The sequence below is a fragment of the Astyanax mexicanus genome, chromosome 13 (genome assembly GCF_023375975.1).
Source record: "Astyanax mexicanus isolate ESR-SI-001 chromosome 13, AstMex3_surface, whole genome shotgun sequence".
In the NCBI taxonomy this organism is placed as follows: domain Eukaryota; kingdom Metazoa; phylum Chordata; class Actinopteri; order Characiformes; family Acestrorhamphidae; genus Astyanax; species Astyanax mexicanus.
Window position 1 is genome coordinate 23,098,996 of NC_064420.1, and position 22,313 is coordinate 23,121,308.

At 38.5% G+C, this 22,313-nt stretch overlaps 1 protein-coding gene across 1 annotated transcript in view; it reads right to left on the minus strand.

The window, feature by feature from the left end:
* The window catches only part of LOC103045191 (tetratricopeptide repeat protein 39B), a 36,221-nt gene extending 17,832 nt beyond the window's left edge, over positions 1-18,389 (minus strand). Inside the window, exons 1-4 of the mRNA XM_007237370.4 lie at positions 18,094-18,389; positions 7,652-7,686; positions 2,554-2,658; positions 1,208-1,339 (exon numbers count right to left, since the gene is read on the minus strand). Coding sequence (XP_007237432.1) covers positions 1,208-1,339; positions 2,554-2,658; positions 7,652-7,686; positions 18,094-18,120 — 299 coding nt within the window. The 5' untranslated portion in view covers positions 18,121-18,389. The remainder of the gene's footprint in view (positions 1-1,207; positions 1,340-2,553; positions 2,659-7,651; positions 7,687-18,093) is intronic.
* Positions 18,390-22,313: the final 3,924 nt, after the last annotated feature.

The window sequence follows — 22,313 nt, forward strand, 5'->3', positions numbered from 1 at the left end:
CATCAAGTCCACAGTCTAAAACAGCCTGTTTATTTAAAAAAAAAAAAAAACTGAAGTGCTTTTACAGAGATACACTGTCACAGAAGCCCCTCACATCTTCAAACAGGGCGAAGTTTCATAAAATCACCAGGAGAGTCTAAGTAAAGAGGGGTCTTTAAATGACTGAACGAAGGCTCTTTCTAGGGATGAAACAGTTCACACACTTTTTGGTTTAGTTTTGTGTTCAATTTATGGGCTGCAGTTCAGCCTGGATCCCAGTTCATCATAGACTAGTTTCAAATGTTGAATTAAAAGTTTAAATAATTACAGTATCTGAGCTGGGTTAAGGCATGATAGTGAATGCCAGATTCATAGGACATTTCATTTCCGCATTTGTGCAGGCATTTAACATTCCTCGAGCAACAGTGTCACATGTGTACTGGGAACACAGTACGTTATAGAAAGCACTACCATCCACAGTGGACAGGGGAGTCTGTGGTAATAATCATGAATAGCAGCATCTGGCCAGTATTAGCAAAATTCAAGCCAAAATTTAAAAAATTACACCAACATTTTAGCAAAAAAAAATAAAATTACACTAACTTTCAATGCATGAGGCCCCGTATAAACATTCCACAAGTCAGAGTAAAGAGCATTTTAGCTTGTATAAGACATGATAAGACGCAGGGTGTGATCCTAGGTCTAGTTCAATGACTTCTGGCATGTGATTGTAAAAATTGTGCTCTGCTTCTTTGGGAGTTTCTAGATTCGTAGCAAAATTAAAACTAATTTTATATAAAAAAAAAAAAAAACCTACAACACCTTTGCATTCAAGCAGGCAAAGAACCATTGAAACATCCAAAAGTTTCTTTTGTTTGACATGGTTTTATATGGAAAACCTTGTTTTAGAAATGTAGTACTGAGTATCAAAGCATTCCATGCTATTCAAAAGTGTAAAAATATATTAGATATATCTGTAAATCACCTTCACTTCCAAAAAAAAAGGATTGAGGTCAGGAGAAGTCAGGAGATCATTAAAAGAAAAATAAGGCTATTAATGTAGTTAAAAAAACACAGATGTAGAGGTTTGTTTGTGAACATACACCCCATTACACTGTGTAACTCATTCTAATGTCAGACCAGCTGCTGCACACACTCAATGAAAGCCCTCCGGTCTGTTTGTCAGAGCTGTCAGTATGAAGGCCATCACTCAGCCGCCCCATAATACCTATGGCAGGTGTGCAGTGCCTCTTTGATGGTTGCCATGGCAGTCTGGATGTCTTTGTGCTCGAAGGTCATGGCTGCCTGCATCACCAGAATGCTGCTGTAACCCAGAGCATGATACATACTGTCCTTAGACCTGCAATAAACACAAACACAGTTTTTATAAACATCATAATATAAGATCACTTGTGCTCTCTCTCTCTCTCTCTCTCTCTCTCTCTCTCTTTCCTTCCAAACATACACACATCTGTCCATATATACAGGCCGGTCACAATATTATGACCACCTCATTGAGTCTGTGCTCACGGTCATGCACATAGGAGCACTTTGTACTTCTTTAATTACAGACTGTAGTCCTTCTGTTTCTATGCATACTTTGTTGTTATACTCCTTGTATCCTGTTCGTCAATGGTCAGGACCCCACAGGACCACCACAGGGTGTGTCATATTGTTGGTGGGTCATTCGCAGCACTGCAATGACACTTACTGGCATGGTGGTGGTGTGTTAGTGTGTGCTTTTATATGTATACGTTGATCAGAGACAGCAGTGCTGCTGGAGTTTTTAAACACTGTATCCACTCACTGTCCACTCTATTAGATACTCCTACCTTGTTCATTATATTATATCTACTACATGTACATACAGACCACTTAAAAATGATGAGTTCCTTTGATGAGTGATTTTACCAAATTGAAAACCTCTGGAATATAATCAAGAGGACTATAGATGATTACAAGCCATCAAACCAAGCTGAACTGCGTGAATTTTTACACCAGGAGTGGCATTAAGTTATCTAAAAGCAGTGTGTAAGACTGGTGGAGGAGAACATGCCAAGATGCATGAAAACTGTGATTAAACACCAGGGTTATTCCATTTCTGAATTCTGATTTCTTAAAACTTTATTAATATGAACTTGTTTTCTTTGCATTATTTGAGGTCTGAAAGCTCTGAAAGATCTTTTTTGTTATTTCAGCCATTTCTCATTTTCTGCATATAAATGCTCTTAATGACAATATTTTTATTTGGAATTTGGGAGAAATGTTGTTGGTAGTTTATAGGATAAAACAACAATGTTCATTTTACTCAAACATATACCTATAAATATTAAAATCAGAGAAACTGATTCAGATTTTTTTTTGTCCAGATAGATAAAACATAATGTTTCCCATAAGTATTACAGACAATAGGTAGAAAAAGTAGAGGGTTGGTATGTAATAATGATTAATAAACTGAATTGAAGATTTAGAGCTATTTTTATCATTGTTTTCTACAAAATAACAACATTCCAGTACTGAAAATACACACTAACACATTGACAATCACATACACACACACACACACACACATACCAGGGTTTAAGCAGGTCCAAAGCTTCTGAGAACTTGTTGTTGAGCACAAGGTTCAGAGCCATGCTGCACTCCTCGATGGACGTCTGCAGGTCCATCTTCGAGGCGCTGCAGAGAGACGAGAAGAACCCTGAGAAACCCAGAGCAGCTACTCGGCTCCATGTTTGTTTTGTGCAGGTCCTTTCTGCTGATGATTTCATTTGTATAATTAAATCAGGGCGAATTAGACTAAACCAGACATGTTCAGTCATGCTACTGTAGACGTCCTGCCCTGCAGAGTCCAGTTACAGCCTTAATCTAACACACCTGATCCACAGACGGAGAGGTCACAGAGAATGTTTCACAGAGCAGCATTTCACAGTTAGCCAGATACATTAGGACCACAGCCAGGTCTGTTTTATAGGAGAATATATAGACAGCTATACCAAAGTGAGTAATCATTATATTAAATCTATATCTTCTATATCTATATCCAGTTTTCTTTATATTAATTAAAAAACTTTTTTATCTACAACATTCGTTCATATATTTAATATTTGAAATAATGAAAAGCAAATAACTAACAAATAATTAAATATGTTTTTGACAGCAGATGTCATTTTTGGTGCATCTTTACTTTTGGCTTGGTTTTAATGAAAGATTTTTAATAAAATGCTTTAATTTGTTAAAAACACCTTTGTAGGGTGGTTTAACAACTTAAAGTAAATAATTTAAAAGTAGTAGTTAATTATTGATTGGATTGACACTATAGGGGCTATTACTTGATGTCCAGAATTTCATTATATACAGGGTCATCTAAAAAAATTGAATATCTTTGAAAAGTTACTTTATTTCAGTAATTCAGTTAAAATGTGAAACTCATATACAATAGATGTATTAGACACATACTGATCTATTTTAAGCATTTATTTCTTTTATTATTGATAATTATGGCTTACAGCCAATGAAACCCAAAAATCAGTGTATCAGAAAATTTGAATATTATACAAGACAAATTGGCACTTTCTACAGTGTGGGCAGTTTGCTAAGTCCTGCTGGAAAATGAAATCCGCATCTTCATAAAAGTTGTCAGCAGAGGGAAGCATGAAGTGCTGTAAGATTTTGTGGGAAAAAAACTGCACTGACTTTAGACTTGATAAAACACAGTGGATCAACAACAGCAGATGACATGTCTCTCCAAACCATCACTGATCATCAGTAAATTTTACATTTCATTTGTAAATTAAGGAAGCAGAGTCCCAAGCTACTGAGGTCTAGTGTGAAGTTTCCACAATCAGTGATGGTTTGGAGAGACATGTCATCTGCTGGTGTTGCTCCACTGTGTTATATCAAGTCTAAAGTCAGAGCAGTTTTGTTTTCCCACAAAATCTTACAGCACTTCATGCTTCCCTCTGCTGATAACTTTTATGGAGATGCGGATTTAATTTTCCAGCTGAACTTGGCACACTGCCCACAGTGCCAAAAGTATTAATTGGTCTTATATGATATTCTAATTTTCTGAGACACAGATTTTTGGGTTTTCATTAGCTGTAAGCCATAATCATCAATAATAAAATCAATAAACGCTTAAAATAGATCAATCTGTGTGTAAAACATCTATATAATATATGAGTTTCACATTTTGAACTGAGTTACTAAAATAAAGTAACTTTTCAAAAGATATTCTAATTTTTTGAGATGGCCCTGTATATTTCTAGATCCTGCTTTGTAAAATAGCAACCAGTGTATAAATGTTAAAGATAAGTGTGTTAGCTTAGCATTTGAGCTAAGTTAACAAGTTCTGCAGCAAGAGGCCAGGGAACCAGACATACAGTTCCTAAACTTACAGTCCACCTAAATGTGGTATAATCTACACGGATATGCCAAAATTCACGGGATAAGCGTGGGAATTGATTTTGGAACGCCCACAACTGTATAAGTGCTCATGGCAAGGCAATGTGACTTATCAGAGTTCAAGTGAGCCCTCACAGCATATACAAGATGGACGGGACATTAAGTTCCTGAAATGATGTCTGCATTTTAACCTTCCTCGATCGACACACAGTAGGGCTGTGACGATAATTTTATTACCGCAATACCGCGGTTATGGGACGTCACCGCGGTGATGAGCTCATTACCGTCATTACCGCATTTTTTTATGGCTGTCAAATCTGATTGACTGCGTTTTGAGCGGTAGTAAAATGCTCCATATAAGCACAACTGTGGTGAATTCAGTATTAATATGTCAAGTGTAAGTCCTACACTATAGGGCTGTGCAATATATCAAATACATTTTGATCGCGATAGATATTGGTGTCAAACGATCTCAAAATTCATAATATCGAATATAAAATTTTTGGTCATTTATCTGTGCTGCCGCTGCACTGGCGCGGCGGCGAATGGGTTAAGCAAAACGCGGTGCGTGGTACTCATTGAGGTCAGAACAGCTCTGGAGTCTCCTGCTCACTTCGTCTCCATTGAGGCTGCTGAAGAGAGTGAAGATTAGCAGCACTAATATTGGCTCGGAAATGGAAGCTACAGGGCAGGCTCAGTAAGTTGAGAAAAAAGGAAGAAAAAGACTCAGAACAGAAGAGAATCATCTGCAAGATTTGCCGGAAAGTGGTGTCTGCACCTCTCGCCAACACATCAAACTAATTCACCCACCTCAAGGTAAACCATAGAGCCATGTAAGGTGTTCCGTGGTCACATTTTGAGAAAGTAAAATATATTAATTCATTGTCTGACTGCTGGCTGTTCTGCGTGAGCACCGCGGAGAACGCGCGGTAAAAATAGTAAGGTTGGTTGAAGTGTAGTTCAAACAGCAAAGCAATGATATAAAACTATAACCACCATCTTTACTGAAATGTTGTTATCTGACCAAGTCTGAGGTAAAATGCGCTGCGCCTTGTCTCTTTCACAGCACGCGGAACTGAGTTCAGAACCGCTACAAATATAACCATATAAAACTCAGTTCAGATAAATAAACTTCAGATGAGTAAGGACACGTAAAGTGAAACAAAAATTGTCAAACATAAAGGACAGGTTTCAGTTATTTTAAAATGGAACTAATGTCTTTTTTTTGGTCGGTTGTCTCTTGCGAGCCGATTTCTTAACGTCACGACATTTTAATCAACATATTATATGACGCGGTTCCCGTCAGGATATCTTGCGGCACAGACAGAACTGAATTGTTATTGGCGGGAACAGGAGTTTAATCAATCCAGAGGATGTGGGAGCACATAAATAGTTAAGAAAATTGTAATAATCACGCAGTGATTCTCATGCACGCAACAAAAAAACCCTAAGCACAAAAAAGGAGCGGAGAATGGACCGACACGCGCACACACCGATTTTTTTTGTAATGTGGTAACGTGACCGCACTATTCAGCGCGGTTTTAATAAATATTTTTTTTAATTTTAAGCACTAAATGTAATTTATTAAATTTATTTAGGACCGCGGGGCAGGTGCGGCAAAACTGTGTATGTGGCGGGCTGATGCGGGATTAAAAGAAGGATTTTTTTTTGCGGAACGGTAACGGGACAAAAAAGAAATGATGTCTGAATTAATTTCCTCCAATCGAATATAATTTAACATGGTTTAAGAATATAAAATAATTTATAAACAAACGAAATATTTAATATTGAACTAATAGCCCAAGTGCAAAAATACAAAATCTGTAATACTCTGCACTGCACAATTCAAACGAAATAGCCGTAACGCAGCTGCGCTCCTGCCCTGCGATGCAGCCGAAGCCTGGTGTGAGGCAGCAGAAATTCCGGGGTGAAAACTACATAACTACACAACATAAGGAGACATAATGCACTCCAAATATTCAGGAGGGAAGTGAAATAAATGATACTGTACAGATATAATCTGTATCTAGTAGATATTTAATGAGAAATAAGAAGAGTGTGAATAATAAAAAAAACAGACGCCTATCACAGACTTCTTGAGCCTTGAGCCCAAACGGCCCGAGGAAAGGGGTGAGAAATATATTTTTTTCGGGGCCGGGGGTCAGTGGAAAATTTTGCTGTGGATTAATTCGTCTTTTTTTTTTAAACGAATATTAGAATATTCGCTACCAATTACTGCCGAATATCCTGAGCTCAAAACCGCTATTCGGGCCAGCCCTAAAATAGATCTATGGATGGAGAAGGGGGAGGCGGACAAGCTCCTCCTTCAAAAAGTCTGCTCGGAAAAAGACAGGTTAGCTGTACAATGACGAATTATACAGGCAGCATATGTTCACTTGTTATGCTGTATTTATGGTTTATGTAGAGGTTGTATGTAGGCTGTATGGTTTGAAGAATAAAGATTTGTTACCAATAAATTTGTGGTGTTTTTTTTTTTGGGGGGGGGGGGGGTTGGGGTCTCGCGGTTAACCGCAATATCGCGGTGATGCGTTAGTTTTTTACCGCGGTTATAAAAAATCAATACCGCCCCAGCCCTAACACACAGGACAGTACAGCTGAATTAAAATCACACTAACCAATGTCCTGTTGTTCCAATTAAAGAAAAAATACAGTTAGTTTTTAGTGCTGCTTATTAATTTATTTACTATATAATTTCATATGTTTAGGAAAGTAATTTATGTAAGTATGTTGGATCTCTCATTTCTATCTCGCAGGTAAGTTCGTTAAAAGAGAAAACCTGCTTTGTAAAACACACACTGAATGAGGAAAGTGCTGTTAAACTTTCAGCTTTACATATACCCGTACACACACACCGATACACACCGCTCCTTTATCTAAAAAATAAACACACGTCACAGCAACCGTGGGACATTAGTGACAGATACCAGAGGAAATAATAAGGCCACTTATCACTCTCTCAGCGCTTTTTTATCTAATCCTTCTACACACACACACAAACACACACACACACACACACACACACACACAAAGACACACACAAACACAAAAACAAAAAGACACAGACACACACAGACACACACACACACACGTTTTCATCTCTGCCACCCTGTAAAATTAAGCAGTATTGATCAAATGAATGTATGAATCAGTACAGTATGTGGAATTTCTGTTCTATGTATGATATCTAACACACATAAACATACACATATACAGATACATACTGCAGAATTAATAAAAGGTCACTTACACTGGGATTCGATCATAGGCATCTTCAAAGCAGTCCTGCAAAGAAAACACACACACACACACACACACACACACACACACACACATAAAATTGTCATTAAATTAGAAACTGTGGTTAGAGCACTGTGTTGTTGATCACAGGTTTGGTTGGGCATTTTAGCAAGCCTCAACTGGTGTTGCAGCATTGGTGACCCTGCAAACTGACCTTGCTGTCAAAATGACAATTTGAATCTGCATACTAAAATGATTGTTTTTAAAGCCCTGTAACAAATAGAAACTTATTACTAAGCTTAAATATTTTGAGTTTATTTTTGACCTTTAAATCTGCAATTTAAATAGCTTAAATATTTGATGCTAAAATTATTGAATAGCTCCAATAATAATACAGCAATTAACAATCTCCTATAATAACACAGTTGAAAACAAGCTTCATTAATTAGACAATTTATCTTTGTGATATTAGGATGATATTTTGACATGTAAAAGTTCATTTTAACAATGTAAAGAATTTACTTTTGTTTTGTTTGGGTCACAAACTACAACTTTGAACAAATATACATGTGAATAAACTTTACAACTTCCATCTGTCTTTCATAAAGGACATCAGTAAAAGTGATAATAACAGCAATCGCTTCCACACGAATGAGATGAGATGAGATGCGTTCTCAGTGAATCATACAGAAACTACTTCAGAGCATTCAATACTAAAGGCGGCAGGATCTTCTTTATACAGTGATACAAAAAAATATACGAATTCCAGACACTGAGTCATTTTACTGACCTGTGGATATGCAGCCCACTCAGTTTTAATGTGGGCATCTAAACACACACTATAAATGAAGAAGTAAAGAGATTTCCAGTTTGACAAAGTTAATAACCCGTATGAAGTGTGTGTGTGTGTGTGCTAAAAGCAAGGGGTTAAATAACAACAGGTATTATGTGTTTAGTCACACCCTGGGTTCAGAGTGTGCTGACGCAGATTTCTATACCTTTACCCATATTACTATCTAAACACACACACCTGTAATAAAGCACATACGTGACCTTGACTATTTCTCATCTGTGGAAAAGCACGTAAGCAAGCGCACACACACACACACACGCACACAAGCACACACACTCTGTATTGATTCACACTGAGTGAAAAGGAGAGAAAACACAGCTGTTATTTATAACACAGAGTGGTCAGGTTGCCAGATTGAAGAAATTTTCAACCAAATAGGGCTGATCTAACTGAAGAAATTACTTATTGTGGGGCTCTGTATTTAATTAATTCACCCAGATAACATTAAAAATGCTTTGTATAGGTGAGCTGTCAACCGCGCACTGTGCAGCGTGGCTCGAAACGCACTAAATGCATGTACTAATTCGCATAATTAATTATGGGTGTGTTTTGGGCATCCTAACGGCGTAGCACTTCTGCTCTTCTAAGTAGAGGAAACTGACCAGCTTGTTCATGCCGTAAAGGTGCGTAGGCAGGTAATTTATGGGAAAAACAATGATATTTTATTTTGATTTCTGTTTAATGTTGATGTAAAAGTTGGGTTTGTGCACTGTGACTTACCCCTGTGTGTGTGTGTGTGTGTGTGTGTGTGTGTGTGTGTGTGTGTGTGTGTGTGTGTGTGTGTGTGTGTGTGTGTGCAGAGCAAGCACCTCTGTAGCTAAGATAGGTATGGACCTCTGATGGGTGACTGCTGGTAGGGTTTTAAACAGAACAGTAACATGCATTGACCTGAATAGCAGTCAATGGTTTTACTATTTTAGTCATTATTCCTTATTTTATTGATTTATATTTACCTTTATTTTTAATTTGTAGCTTTAGTTCTCTTAGAGATACTATACATATGCTTAAACGTTTTTATTTAAGTTGTATATTTTTTATTGTTTTTATTTTTATTTGTTTTACTATTTAGTATATTATTACTAATAATAATTCAACATAGCATATCCAAACAGTACACACATTTGCTTTTACATCACAAAATATACAATTGCATTAATATAAGTATCTATCTTTAATACTATGTTCCAAATGTATTAGACTGTACGTATAAATATGTACCTATGAATATTTCATGATTTATACTATACAGAGATTATTACATAATTCGAAAAAAAAAATGTGTTCTTTATTTTATGTGAGGTTTTTGTGACAACTGTAAGTTTGCAGCTTACGCAAGTCACCACATAAAATTTAACTGACCACTTAAAATCTAAACAAACACAGCACAACAATCAGTTCTGTGCTTGATTGCCTTGAGACTTTTTGTAGACCATTAATCCATGGTGGGTAACTCATACATTATAAATGAAACGTTTTACTCCCAACAATATCAACATAAATACCATGCTATTCTATTAGCTTTCCAGTCACATGTGATTGTGCTGTGCCAGACCAATCAACAAGCTCACTTTTGTCATTTAGGCAGCTTATACAATCTGGCAACCCTGCTATGAAACTGACCCTCAGAGAAAGTGGCCAGTCCTGCTGTGTGAAAAGCAGCAGTGTGTGTGTGTGTGTGTGTGTGGCTTCAGAGCTAATTATAGCACTGGAGTTATGTAAGGGAGGGGTGCTAGGGCTGCTTTTAACTGCTGAATCAATGCTGCGCCCTGCAGCTTCGACCATCCACATCCTCACTAACACTACTCTAAACACTTTTACTGCATTTACTGCTGCTGTCTTACAACCACAATTACACACACACACAAACACACACACACACACACACACACACATATTTACTGCTGCTGTTGCCTTAAACAATGAACTGGGAAGAGATACTAACCTATACTTCAAAATAAGTCCAAAAAGCACATTACTACTATGTTTGTTACACACACACACACACACACACACACATACATTTCTATTCCTAGTCAAAAGATTTATATAAACATGGTACATGGCCATATTTTTGTGGACACCCCTTCAGATTGTCTAGACCATGGGTGTCCAAACTACGGCCTGTGGGCCATTTGCGGCCTGTTTCCTTTTTTTTGGAGAGGCCCGCGAGGTATTTTACAAATAAAATTAAAGTTTGCTCGCTAAGGTTTTATAATGTGAGATTCAAAGGTTGAACGCTATGTGTCAGAAAAGGGGCCAAAGAGTCTAAAAGTGGCGAGATTGTACAGTTGTAGCGCAGAAAATGGGCCAAAGAGTCTAAAAGCGGCGAGAGTGTGCAGTTGTAGCACAGAAAACGGGGCAAAGAGTCTAAAAGCGCTGAGAGTGTGCAGTTGTAGCACAGAAAACGGGGCAAAGAGTCTGAAAGCGGCGAGAGTGCGCAGTTGTAGCACAGAAAACGGGGCAAAGAGTCTTAAAGCGCTGAAAGTGTGCAGTTGTAGCACAGAAAACGGGGCAAAGAGTCTAAAAGCGGCGAGAGTGTGCAGTTGTAGCGCAGAAAACGGGGCAAAGAGTCTAAAAGCGCAGAGAGTGTGCAGTTGTTGCGTGGAAAACCAGCCCGAGTCTAAAAGCGGCGAGAGTGTGCTCGCAGTAAAACAGCAGGCTGTACATGTGACGTAAGTACGTAAAGACGAGTGACGTGGCCAGAAGAACTTCTGCGATAAGCGACCCGATACCCCAGTTTTTAGAATGAATATATTAGGTTTAGCAGGGATAGTCGTTCCAGCACACTGGTACCATTAAACACTAAATTTTATCCCTTCTCCACCCTTCTGCACAACACTGATAAAGATAGTAACTCAAGTAAAATGGTGTGTAAATGATAGTAATCAAGAAAATGTATTATTATAAGTGGTATATTTCATTATTTGTCTATGATTCTGTGGCCTGTGACTGCACATATATTTCTCCGTCTGGCCCTAAACAAAAAAAGTTTGGACACCCCTGGTCTAGACCATGTCGAAAAGCATTGCCAAGAAACACACAATCTATGGGCACCATGCTTAATGCCACTGAGCTGTGTGAGTCCTTTGGGATGATAACATTCCATCCAGTACTTTTGAGAATGGAGATGATGATGATGATGATGATGATGATGATGATGATGATGATCATCCAACCTCAATTTAATACCATAATGCTATTGTCACTGAATGTGATCAAATCCTCACAGCAATGCTACAAAAAAGCAATATTTTCCTGTGTCAGGATATTTTGTCCAGAAAGTTACACGCACACACATACACACACAGGCACACACACCCTTACAGCCATTTTGCACTCTCAGCAGTACCATGGTGTACTCGAGAACACCTGCATCGAGAGAGCCTGCCACACACACACACACACACACAAACAAACACCTCAGTGCTTTCTACACCTGTAATCAGAAGCCTCTGGCATTCTGAGAATCAGCCCGAAAGGTAAAACGCAGGGAAAACACCTTTCATTAATTATTTTACAGTCAATAGACAATAAAGAGCAGACAGACAGACACACAGATCTCTCTCTACATTCCTAGACCCCTTTTAGAGATTTCAGCTGACATTTCCCAAAACAAACACCTGCTGGAATGCTGATTAACCAGTGAGATTACCTACATTAACATTAGCATTAGCACAGCAAGCCCTTCTGGCCTAGGAAGCCAGCCGTTCCTCCACAGGATTCTCCTGCACTTCCCTTCTACATCACTGCTACATTCTAATGACCTCAAGTGTTCTTAATTAATTAATGGCACTGACATTAATAATAAAGAACACACTACCCACAATGCATTTGGGCAGACTTGCAGTAACCACCTATATCTTCCACAGACCTGCACTTGTGTGCTTTTTAGAATCAACTATGAAAACAACATTGAATTATTTCTCCAAAGTACATTTATTGGTTTATCAAGTCTGGATTATCAAGTATTTAAATATTCATCAAAGGAAATTATGAAATAAAAGAATGTTTAGGAAAAAGTGTCTCAAAGTGGTGACTCAAAGAATGAATTACACTTTTTGAATGTAGGGGGAGCTTTAACACAAATGCACTTAATCATTTGTCAAATACCAGTTGGTAAGTTAACTATTGTTAGCATTAGCTAATATTACATTTGTTCACTATTCTACAGTTCCTTCCACAGCTGAGCTGACCACAATCATGTCATGATGATGAGTAGGGTTGGCAACTGTCCAATAGGATATTTAATAATTAATAACAATAGGAAATCCCATAATTAAAAACTAACCTTTTAAAAAGGAGACATACTTAAGAGGATTAAAAGTAGATTCAAATTAGGTAAAGAATACTAAAAAATATATTTTATATACTTTATAAAAATGCACTTTAAATATACTTTCTCTAAAAAATTACTTTTAAGCAATATGCTTGAAATTATATGTTGTGTTGATATAAAATACATGTAGTGACATTAAATATTGCTTAAAGTGTATTTTTTTTACCTAGTAACATTAAGGTGTACACAATATGTGCATCAATACTCAAAGTAGTACATTTACAATAAACATCAAGTGTATTAAAAATGATGTTTAAAAACGCATACTTAAATCTACTTAAGTTTGAAGTATGTAGTTATATGAGAAAAAGAACTCAAAAGCACAACCTAATGCTTTTATTTTATATTTAAATTTAGCTTTATAACAATTTAAATATATCTTAGTTGGCATAAGTTGTTTCAAAATAGTACATTTAGTATGTATTTTAGTACATAATAATTTGAAGGTTAAAAGTTTTTACTTTTTCATGTTGAGTATACTTACACTTAAACGCACTTTGTTCCATATTTTTAAGGTTAGACAACTGTGCTGTGAGCATTGCTATGATACTCCTGACAGGGGTGTGGAGATGGGGTGGGGGGCATAAGACTCATAAATGCCTCAAAGCTCGTTCCACCGCTGAACCTAAAAATGAAGAGAAATACAGAGAGGGAAGAGAAAATAACCACCAGGGGAGGCATGAACCCAGCTGCATGTACAGCCCCCAGGTTTCTCCATAGCAGTTGGAGCTCCCCAGTCCATCCCTCAGTTTAGCTGGTTAACCTTCATGCTCACTAGCTAGTGATGCCCTGGGATTTCATAGGACTTGTTATATAGAAGAGCTGTTCTTATGGCTGTCTTATGGTTGTTAACAACAACCCTACCCCTCGCTATCACTGTTTGTAGTTCTATCAGTGTGTGTAGAGATTATGGCTCAATCCCATTTCTAATTTGTAACCCTACGCTTTGGTTTTGCGTGCAACCCTTGGACCCTTGGAACAGTTAAGTTACACAGTTCAAGAACCTGTACGCCACCCTGCAGGGTTGATGGGATAGCAATTGAAAGCTAAAGTCCAGCAACATAGTCTAGTCTTTGATGCAACCTCTGCTTGCTGTTGACGCATTTACAGTGGAACTGCTACTAAGACATACTGCTAGCAGTTTTTCATGCTTGTTATAAGGTAAATGGCCATACAACATTAAAACTTCACATTATCTATAGTAATACATCTAGTGGTTATCATCATTTTTAACAAGGTATTTACTTTTTTACGTTTCTTTGGTCGATTGTGCCGCCATCTTGCCATCACAGCCCTCCGTTAAGAGTGTGCATTTTTTAGAAAAAGAAATCTGTGTTCAACAGGCCATAGCACACCCCCTTCCCTTTGAAACTAACTAAGAGTAGTAGGGTTAAGTGGTAGGGCCAAGGGGTTAAATGGAACTGGGGCCCATGTATGCAGGATTATGGTGATAATCTCTAACTTTGTTGAGAGATATCTTTTAGAGTCATTGTGTAGAATCAAAAGTAGAGTGTAGAAGTAGTTTTAGAAGTTAGTGTTGTGTGTAAAAATAAAGATGAGTGTCAGTTTAATAATCATCCATTATAAAGTTGATATAGTGAGGATGTGTTTCCCCGCCATCCTCAAACAACGTGTTCCTTATTTCCATATGAGATGTAGGAAACCCTAATGACTAGCCTCAGCTAACTCAAAGTAACTGCAAAGTAAGCGGCAATGAAAGATTGTTAGCATTGCTTTTTAAAATCAAAATAAAAACAGGAGTATCTCCTTTTCCTCACACCCTAACAAATTTAAAAATTGGGATATGGCACAAGCATGCTATAATACGTTATATATAATGGATGGATCAGTGTTATTGTAAGTATTCAAACTAAAACCTCAAATATAAATACGCCATTCAAATTGTGCAACCACAAACTTGAGTGTGTCTGTGTGTACCTTGCCACACAATTGAATTTCTGTTGCCCCACAGTGTGAAAGAGTAGGGGCGTGTTCTCTCTGGTATTAACTTAAGTGGATTACTCTCATTATAGCACCAATCACACACTCATTCAAACATGCACACACACACACACACACATTACAAATACACCTTGGTCTTTTTTCACTGCTGTTTAGAAGCTCTTAGGCAGCGTTCTGTCCACATTCAATAAAAATTCTGTCTCTCAGCAACAGGCAAATACACACACTCTCACACACACACATATAAACACACGGCTACAATGGAAAAAGCACAAGGTCAGGGTGTGTAAGCAGATCTGTGGCATGAAACTGGAGTATTCACTTACAAAGTTCTTAATCTCTCTCTCTCTCTCTCTCTCTCTCTCTCTCTCTTTCTCTCTCACAGACAAAAAGACAAACACACACACCATTCCCTCCGCTCTTGCTCATGAACACAGACACACACACAAAGCTCAGGTGTGCAGATGATGTGCATGTGTGTGTGTCATCTCTTCTCATTTTCATCAATAAATCAACACAGTGTGCACTGCTAGGTTGGAAGCTAATCCACACACAGAGACACACACACACAAACAGAGCAGTATCAACCCCTTTACTCTGTGGTTTTAAGTCAGCTCTAAATCTACACCATTATTAGGTCTTAAGTTTTGACTGGAAGTGCTGATCTTAGATCAGTTCCCTATAAAGAACTCCTTTACAATTCTGGTGCCCCTCTCAGATAAAGGTAATAGTGTTGACAGCACTGCATGTCAAGGTCCAGGATCTCTGCTAGACGGCCACTGAACAGTCGATTCTCATTATCATCTCGTTGAATGTGGAGAAACGGGCAGCATGAAGAAGCATGAGCCACTCTGACGAGGGTCAGATCATTATGTCCGGGTGACGAATCTGTTTGAACATCTCTTTTCTCCTTATGATGATAACCAGCAACAAGGCTCATCAATGGGCGATCCATCAGAAGCACAATGGAAATGTTTATTGACAGTTGTAGGAGAATTGTGTTGCAACTTACAGGGTAGTGCCCACTGTCCCCATGTCTATGAGGTCATGTATCTGCTGACCTAATTTGAGTGCCAGTGCTGACCTTTGTCCAGTTCACTAATGAAAGCACCTACTGATTTGATGCCATGCAGATGACCAGAAACTGAGTATCTGAGGCAGATGTCATAATGTTTATAATCGTTATAATGTTCTGGTTCTTTGGGGCATATAGCATTGCTAAACTACAAAGAGAAAGCACAGAAATGAAAGGATATGTATAGAAATGTATACTATGATGTGTATATGACATGATATGAATTTAATATATGTAGCAAAAACAGCAATATATTGTGACACTGCATGCAGGATTATATACGGTGTATGTGTTTATTACTATCAGTCATAGTATACAGTACACATAATCATTCACATACAAATGAGTAGAAGAAAAGTATACTTTTTATTCTACAAAAACAGCTTGATTTGAAGGGACAACATAGTAAGGATCAATATATACCATTTTGCTTTGTTTGGATTATATCATATTGTTTCAATAAGTGGCCTTAAATATCAATATTTTTATTGAAACATACACCCTGTAAACTCCCTAAAACTTGACGCTCCAATTTGACTTACTAGGTCAAATTGTTACTGCTTCATTACTCCACATTGCAGCACTAATCAATTGAATAGAGTAAACCTGTGATGAATAATACTGGTTGTCATATTCTTTGAAATGAACACCAATAAAAAAAATAGCTTATTTAAAGAATGTATCCTCTTCAGTAACACAGATGCTTTGAAATTAAATGTCTGCCACTGTCAATCTCTGCATGTAAATGGTTTATTAAAATGTGATACTATGTTTTTAAGAATCACTGCATTATTACAATGATTACATGATATTGCGATACTTTTATATATCGATATTTTCCTAAACCCTTAAAGGAGAACTCCTGTGTGAAATGGACTTGGGGTGTAGTGAAACATGATAACAAGAACAACCCTTTGTTGAAAAGCCCACCTCTTTTCACCCTCAGCATTCAGAAATACAGTGCTTTTAGCTTTAGCTTAACAGGCTTACAATGCTAGAGATAGGGGCTTAGCCTTGTCCATGCTAATAAATCGCAATTTGTACACCATTAACAAGCTCAAAGTTGCTCCCCACTTCATTGGTAGAATTCTAAGGCCTCTGTTATTAAAACTTTAAAAGTGCACAGGTAGTGTTTTAAAAATACTGTTTATACCATTTATACACACAGTAACTTGATATAGTTTTCCAGGCGCCGCCATCTTGAATTTAAGTCATGATAGGTTGAGTGATAAATAGGTAGGATACAATTAATAATGTGAAAATGCATAAATATTTTAGAAATAGTTTCAGCAACAGCTGGATTTTATGTGTTTCCACTTTGAGCCTTGTTAATGATGTAACAACAGTTTTTTTTTTTTTGCATGGGCAATGCTATGCCCATATTGCTAGCATTATAAGCCTTTTGGGAGCATTTGATAAAAGCTATGTATTTTGGAGTGCTGGGGGTGAGCGGAGATGAGTTTGATTTTATTCAGTAATCAGCACTTATAGGTATAGGTGTATTTGGTCTTTGATGGCCACTGAAGGTTATATAATTTTCAACCCCTTTTTAACCCTTTTTTTTTTTTTAGCTGTAAACCAAAAAACCTGTTCCAGACCTGACACTGGTCTTTAAACAGACATCTGGACAAATATGACTCTATGTGACCCCCTCTGATTGGCCACAGACTTTGCTTGCCATGAGCTCGTAGAAGGGGGCTGGGAGAAGAGCTCAACCACTTCCAATTGAGAACTGCTCACCTTACCACAAATACCAGCAGCAATCGAGGAAAAAAAAGGTGTTAACACCGTGTTAACCACAACACCACCTACTACTAACCACGCCAGTGAGCCAGCTGTGAAATTGTGAGGTTCAAAGACGCGCTACTTTCGATTGAAACAGGAGTCAAAACATACTCCAATTCATTCATACAGAGAAATAAACACCAAAGGGAGTACCTCTCTGCAATTTAGACACAGAGAGAGAGACTGTATGACAGAGACAGCAATGCAGAGCATTTTGGCTCTTTAAAAATAAATAAAACGTTTAAATTGCACATACTGCACAATAATATTACTGCACTCAGACCAGGCCATACATTAGCAATCAGGTCTTCTCATCTGCAGGGACGATAGCAGGTAGCGAGGTGATATACCGGTAACCTTCAGCTGTTCCTGCGTAACCTACCCAGCCTCTATCTCCATTGAATCGCTACCGAATTTCCACTGAATGTGAGCTCGACTCACCTCGTCCATCTCGCTGTTTTCAGCCATAATCGCTCTTCCTGAGATTCCCTTCGACCTGAACCACAGCAGAGACTGTCCGCGCTGCGCCAGCGTCAACACCCGCTGTCAGATCTCAGCTGCATCCGTGCTGCTCTCGGTCCGGATCGTCCTCGGGTTCTGGGGGGTGTGAGTACACGTCCTCAGCTCGGCGCCGGATTCAGCCAGTCGGTTCCCCCTACGAGCTACGCCACGTTTAACAGGACGAACTCCGCTTCCGCGGTGTGATGTGTTTTTTTCTCCACCCGCATTCAGACGAACCGACGAACCCGCCCCGCTGTGCTGTGATTGGCTAGTTGTACACGCCAGTAAACACTCGTCCTGGCAAATCACAGCACAGAGAGACTTTCCGTTGTAGCCAATCACACAACGCGCGGGAGACGGGATTTGTGGAGCCGATAGTCTTTTCTCTCCAAGAGTTTCTATCTGCGTCCCGCAAGACTACGTAAAAACGCCCATCTGTTTTATTTTCATGCTGCCATCTAGTGTGTCTGCAGTATATTGCATTATAGCTGTTCCTTTCTGATTTTTTGACAATTGTATTCATCTTAACATTAGTGTGTTGCATGCCTAGCATATTTAAACTCATTCTGAGTTTAAATATGCAGGAAACGCCTCTACTTCCTGCGGAGACTGAGGAAAGCACATTTCCCACCTCCCATCCTCACCATGTTCTACAGAGGGACTGTAGAAATCATCCTGAGCACCTGCATTACCGTCTGGTTTGGGAACTGCAACACCTCAGACTGCAAGACCCTACAGCGGATAGTGCGGACAGCTGAGAAGATCATCGTCTCTCTTCCATCCATCACCGAGATCTACACCACACGCTGCATCCTCAAACCACCAGCATTGTGGATGACCCGACCCATCCCTCACACAGACTCTTCGCTCTGATGCCGTCCGGCAGAAGATACAGGAGCATCCGAGCCTCCACTACTAGACTCTGCAACAGCTTCATCCACCAGGCAGTCAGACTTCTCAACACTCAGAAACAGAACTGAACCCCACCCACCACACACCCAACACACTCTCACAAATCTGAACTGAACACCCCACCACCCCTTTACACACACAAAGACTGAACTTTACCCACACACACACTCAGCACCAGAGACTGACATGTCTTTATTCCTTCAGCAATATTTGCTGCACACTTAAAAACTATAAACTCTCTACCTCAGTAACTGCTGTGATTATATATGTTCTATATGTTACAGTATGTTACACATCTCTGCACCTTATCCTCACTATACACTCTATTATACCGTATCGGTACTGCACTGTCCTGTCTTTAAATTGTCTCGTCTTTTGTATTTATTGTATTTATTGTTATTTAGTGTTATAATTTTATATTTTATGTTGCACTGTCGTCACTCTTGCACTTTATGTTGTCGATTGCTTGTTGTTCTATGTTGCACCATGGTTCCGGAGGAACGTAATTTCATTACACTGTGTACCTGTACTCAGATGTAATGACAATAAAAGCCTCTTGACTTGATGGCCATTAACCAATACTTAAATATATGCCCTGTAAATAAATATAATAAAGTTATATGAGTTTTTATTTTCATTTGTTGTCTTATTGAGCTCTGGTGACATAAAAATTGTTTTAATACACTTCCCTGACTAACCCAAACTCAGTATATTCCATTAAATACTAAAAAGTAATTTTCAAGTTAATTAAATATGCATTTCCATTAACTGAGACAAAACTAAAACAGACTTTTGAGTGAAGTGCTTGTTTTAGCTTCTTATCCATTATGTGGTACTGCTTGTACAAACTGCTTGTACAAAAGACATGGCATTACAATTAGTTTCAGCAACATTCTTTGTTGAATAACAATTCTCTATCACACATAAACACACACAGTTCGAATATCCTATTGAGACTTGTGTGGGGGGGGGGGGCATTTTCAAATGTGGCACATTTTCTGGTATTTGTACATTTAAAAATACACTAGGGTAACACCAGTGCAGGGGAACACAACTCCTAAGAACACCGGCGTTCATTATTGTAGCTAAAGTATAGTGTTACTCAAAGTGTTACACAAACCACTATGCTAAATGTTACTAACAAAAATCACAGTAAAGCAGATTTAAACATTGTTTTTGCACACAATTTCAGTAAACATTTAAAGTAAACCATCAAATTAGCTTGGATTGAGCAAAAAAAAAAAAAATTACGTGGGGCCCTGGGTTTTAGTCTTGTGACTGTAGTGGGCGTTCCTTGTAGTGGGCGTTTTTATTGTAGTAGGCATTTTTTGCTGTGTGCATTCCTTGTAGTCTTGCAGGAGACAGACAGACCCTTCTCGATTGGTCTGAGGCTCATGAAAATTGTTGGGAAAACCGCACTACCCCTTACTGTGCAATTTCCAGTGCAGTCCCCGCTGAATTCTTTTGATGGAAGCCCAAAGTGGAGATGAAGTTTAGAAAGACAGGATACTCGATCTTCAGCAAAATAACAATTTTAAAGGTCACCTTCCGTCGTTTTTTCTTTCATTTTAAAATGTCTAGTTGTGGTCTCTAGTATGAATGAATGACATGTGAGCCGTTTTTGTAAAAAAAAAGTGCTCAGGTGTCTCTGTATAGCTCTTTTTTAATGGACTGTTTTAGGGGTGTTTCCAAAATGACCGGATTCCAGCTTTGCTCATGAATATTCATACATGCAAACAGCATGCAAATATCTCTCATCTGATTGGCTAGGAGCACTGCGACGCCCCTCCACCGCTCTGCCGCTCACTGCCTCCCACCTCCTAACTGATGAGCGGTGATGTTGCGTCGCTTCAGCTCCGCCTCTGGGAGTTTCTCGAGCCAAGGTGGGCTGGTCTGTGAGTTTCTGCCTACGTAGGCAGAAAGATAATTCAAAATTCACCCGTTTTTCGGAGGGGGGGAGGGGGGATTTCTTTGCTTAGCTCCTGCAGACAATGGGGGCTGCAAAACAGTTTAATGTGCAGGTGTACACATTCAACTCGGAGAGACCTACTGTATTCCACAAAAAACAAGAAAAATCGGATTTTCGCGGAAGGTGACCTTTAAAGCAGGGATCCATGGGAACATCTTCCAATTTCAAGAAAAGAGTTCAAAGAATATTTCACAGACACAAGCCTTTAAAGACAAGAAACCCCTCCCTCACAAGTGAGAAGACACCCAGGCTGAGGCCCCTAGAACTGGTTTTAACTGATTCATTACCAATACTTGTTTGTGTAAAATTGTATCAAGCATATGTTCTTTTGCAAGCATTGCTTAACCCAAATTCGTATCGGGTCGCTAAGCATCAATGCGTCAATGTACATTATTCTGAGTATATAAGAGTTAACAAAATATTGATTAATTGTTTAGCAATGGTTATTGAAATAATGGTTATTTAGCAATTGTCGCTGATGAAGCAATTATTTAGCAATTGATAGCATAAGCACCAGTAACTTTTCTTTACAATGTTCATGAGCAATAAAATGTAGCAATGTCGGAGACACTTTAAATAGTCTGCGACCAGAGAAGTGTTTTTGATCTTAGTGACTTAGTAGGAAAAAATAAGGAAACAATTCAGACTAGTAGAACAAAGCAAGAGAAATCCAGCCATATAATTTTTACCTCTCAACAAGGAAACGTTTAGATTAGGTGGTTGAATTCAATGTTTCTGCAGGGGTTGATGGGTAATCTGTTGTCTACTGCAATCTTACATTGAACAAGAACAAGCCCCCCTGGGTTGAGAGTGGAAGAGAAGGCTTAGCAGGGAAAACAAGGAGTTTAGGAGGTTTATTGCTAATGTGGGCCTTAAACTAAAAACGTCTTTTTGCCCAAATGTTTTACAGTCAATGAAATAAAATGCAGTCTGAACTAGTAAAAAGGAAATGTGGGGAAACAGATGGAAAACCTACATTAAATATTCCATACTACATGTTACTGTATAAAGGTTTTATCCACAAATATGAGCAGATAATCACAAATTGGATAAATCAGAATAGGAATCAGGCTTTATTGGCCAAGTATGCCTTACACATACAAGGAATTTGTTTTTGGTTACAGTAGCTCACAATGCACAATAGCTGACAACATTACACAGTGACTGGTACCCCCATCTAGACACACGCACACACCTCTAAACATGTGCAGAATTGTATATTACAATAAAGTGCTGAGCGCAGCAGCAAAGGCCATAGTGCAGAGTAAATTAGCTACAT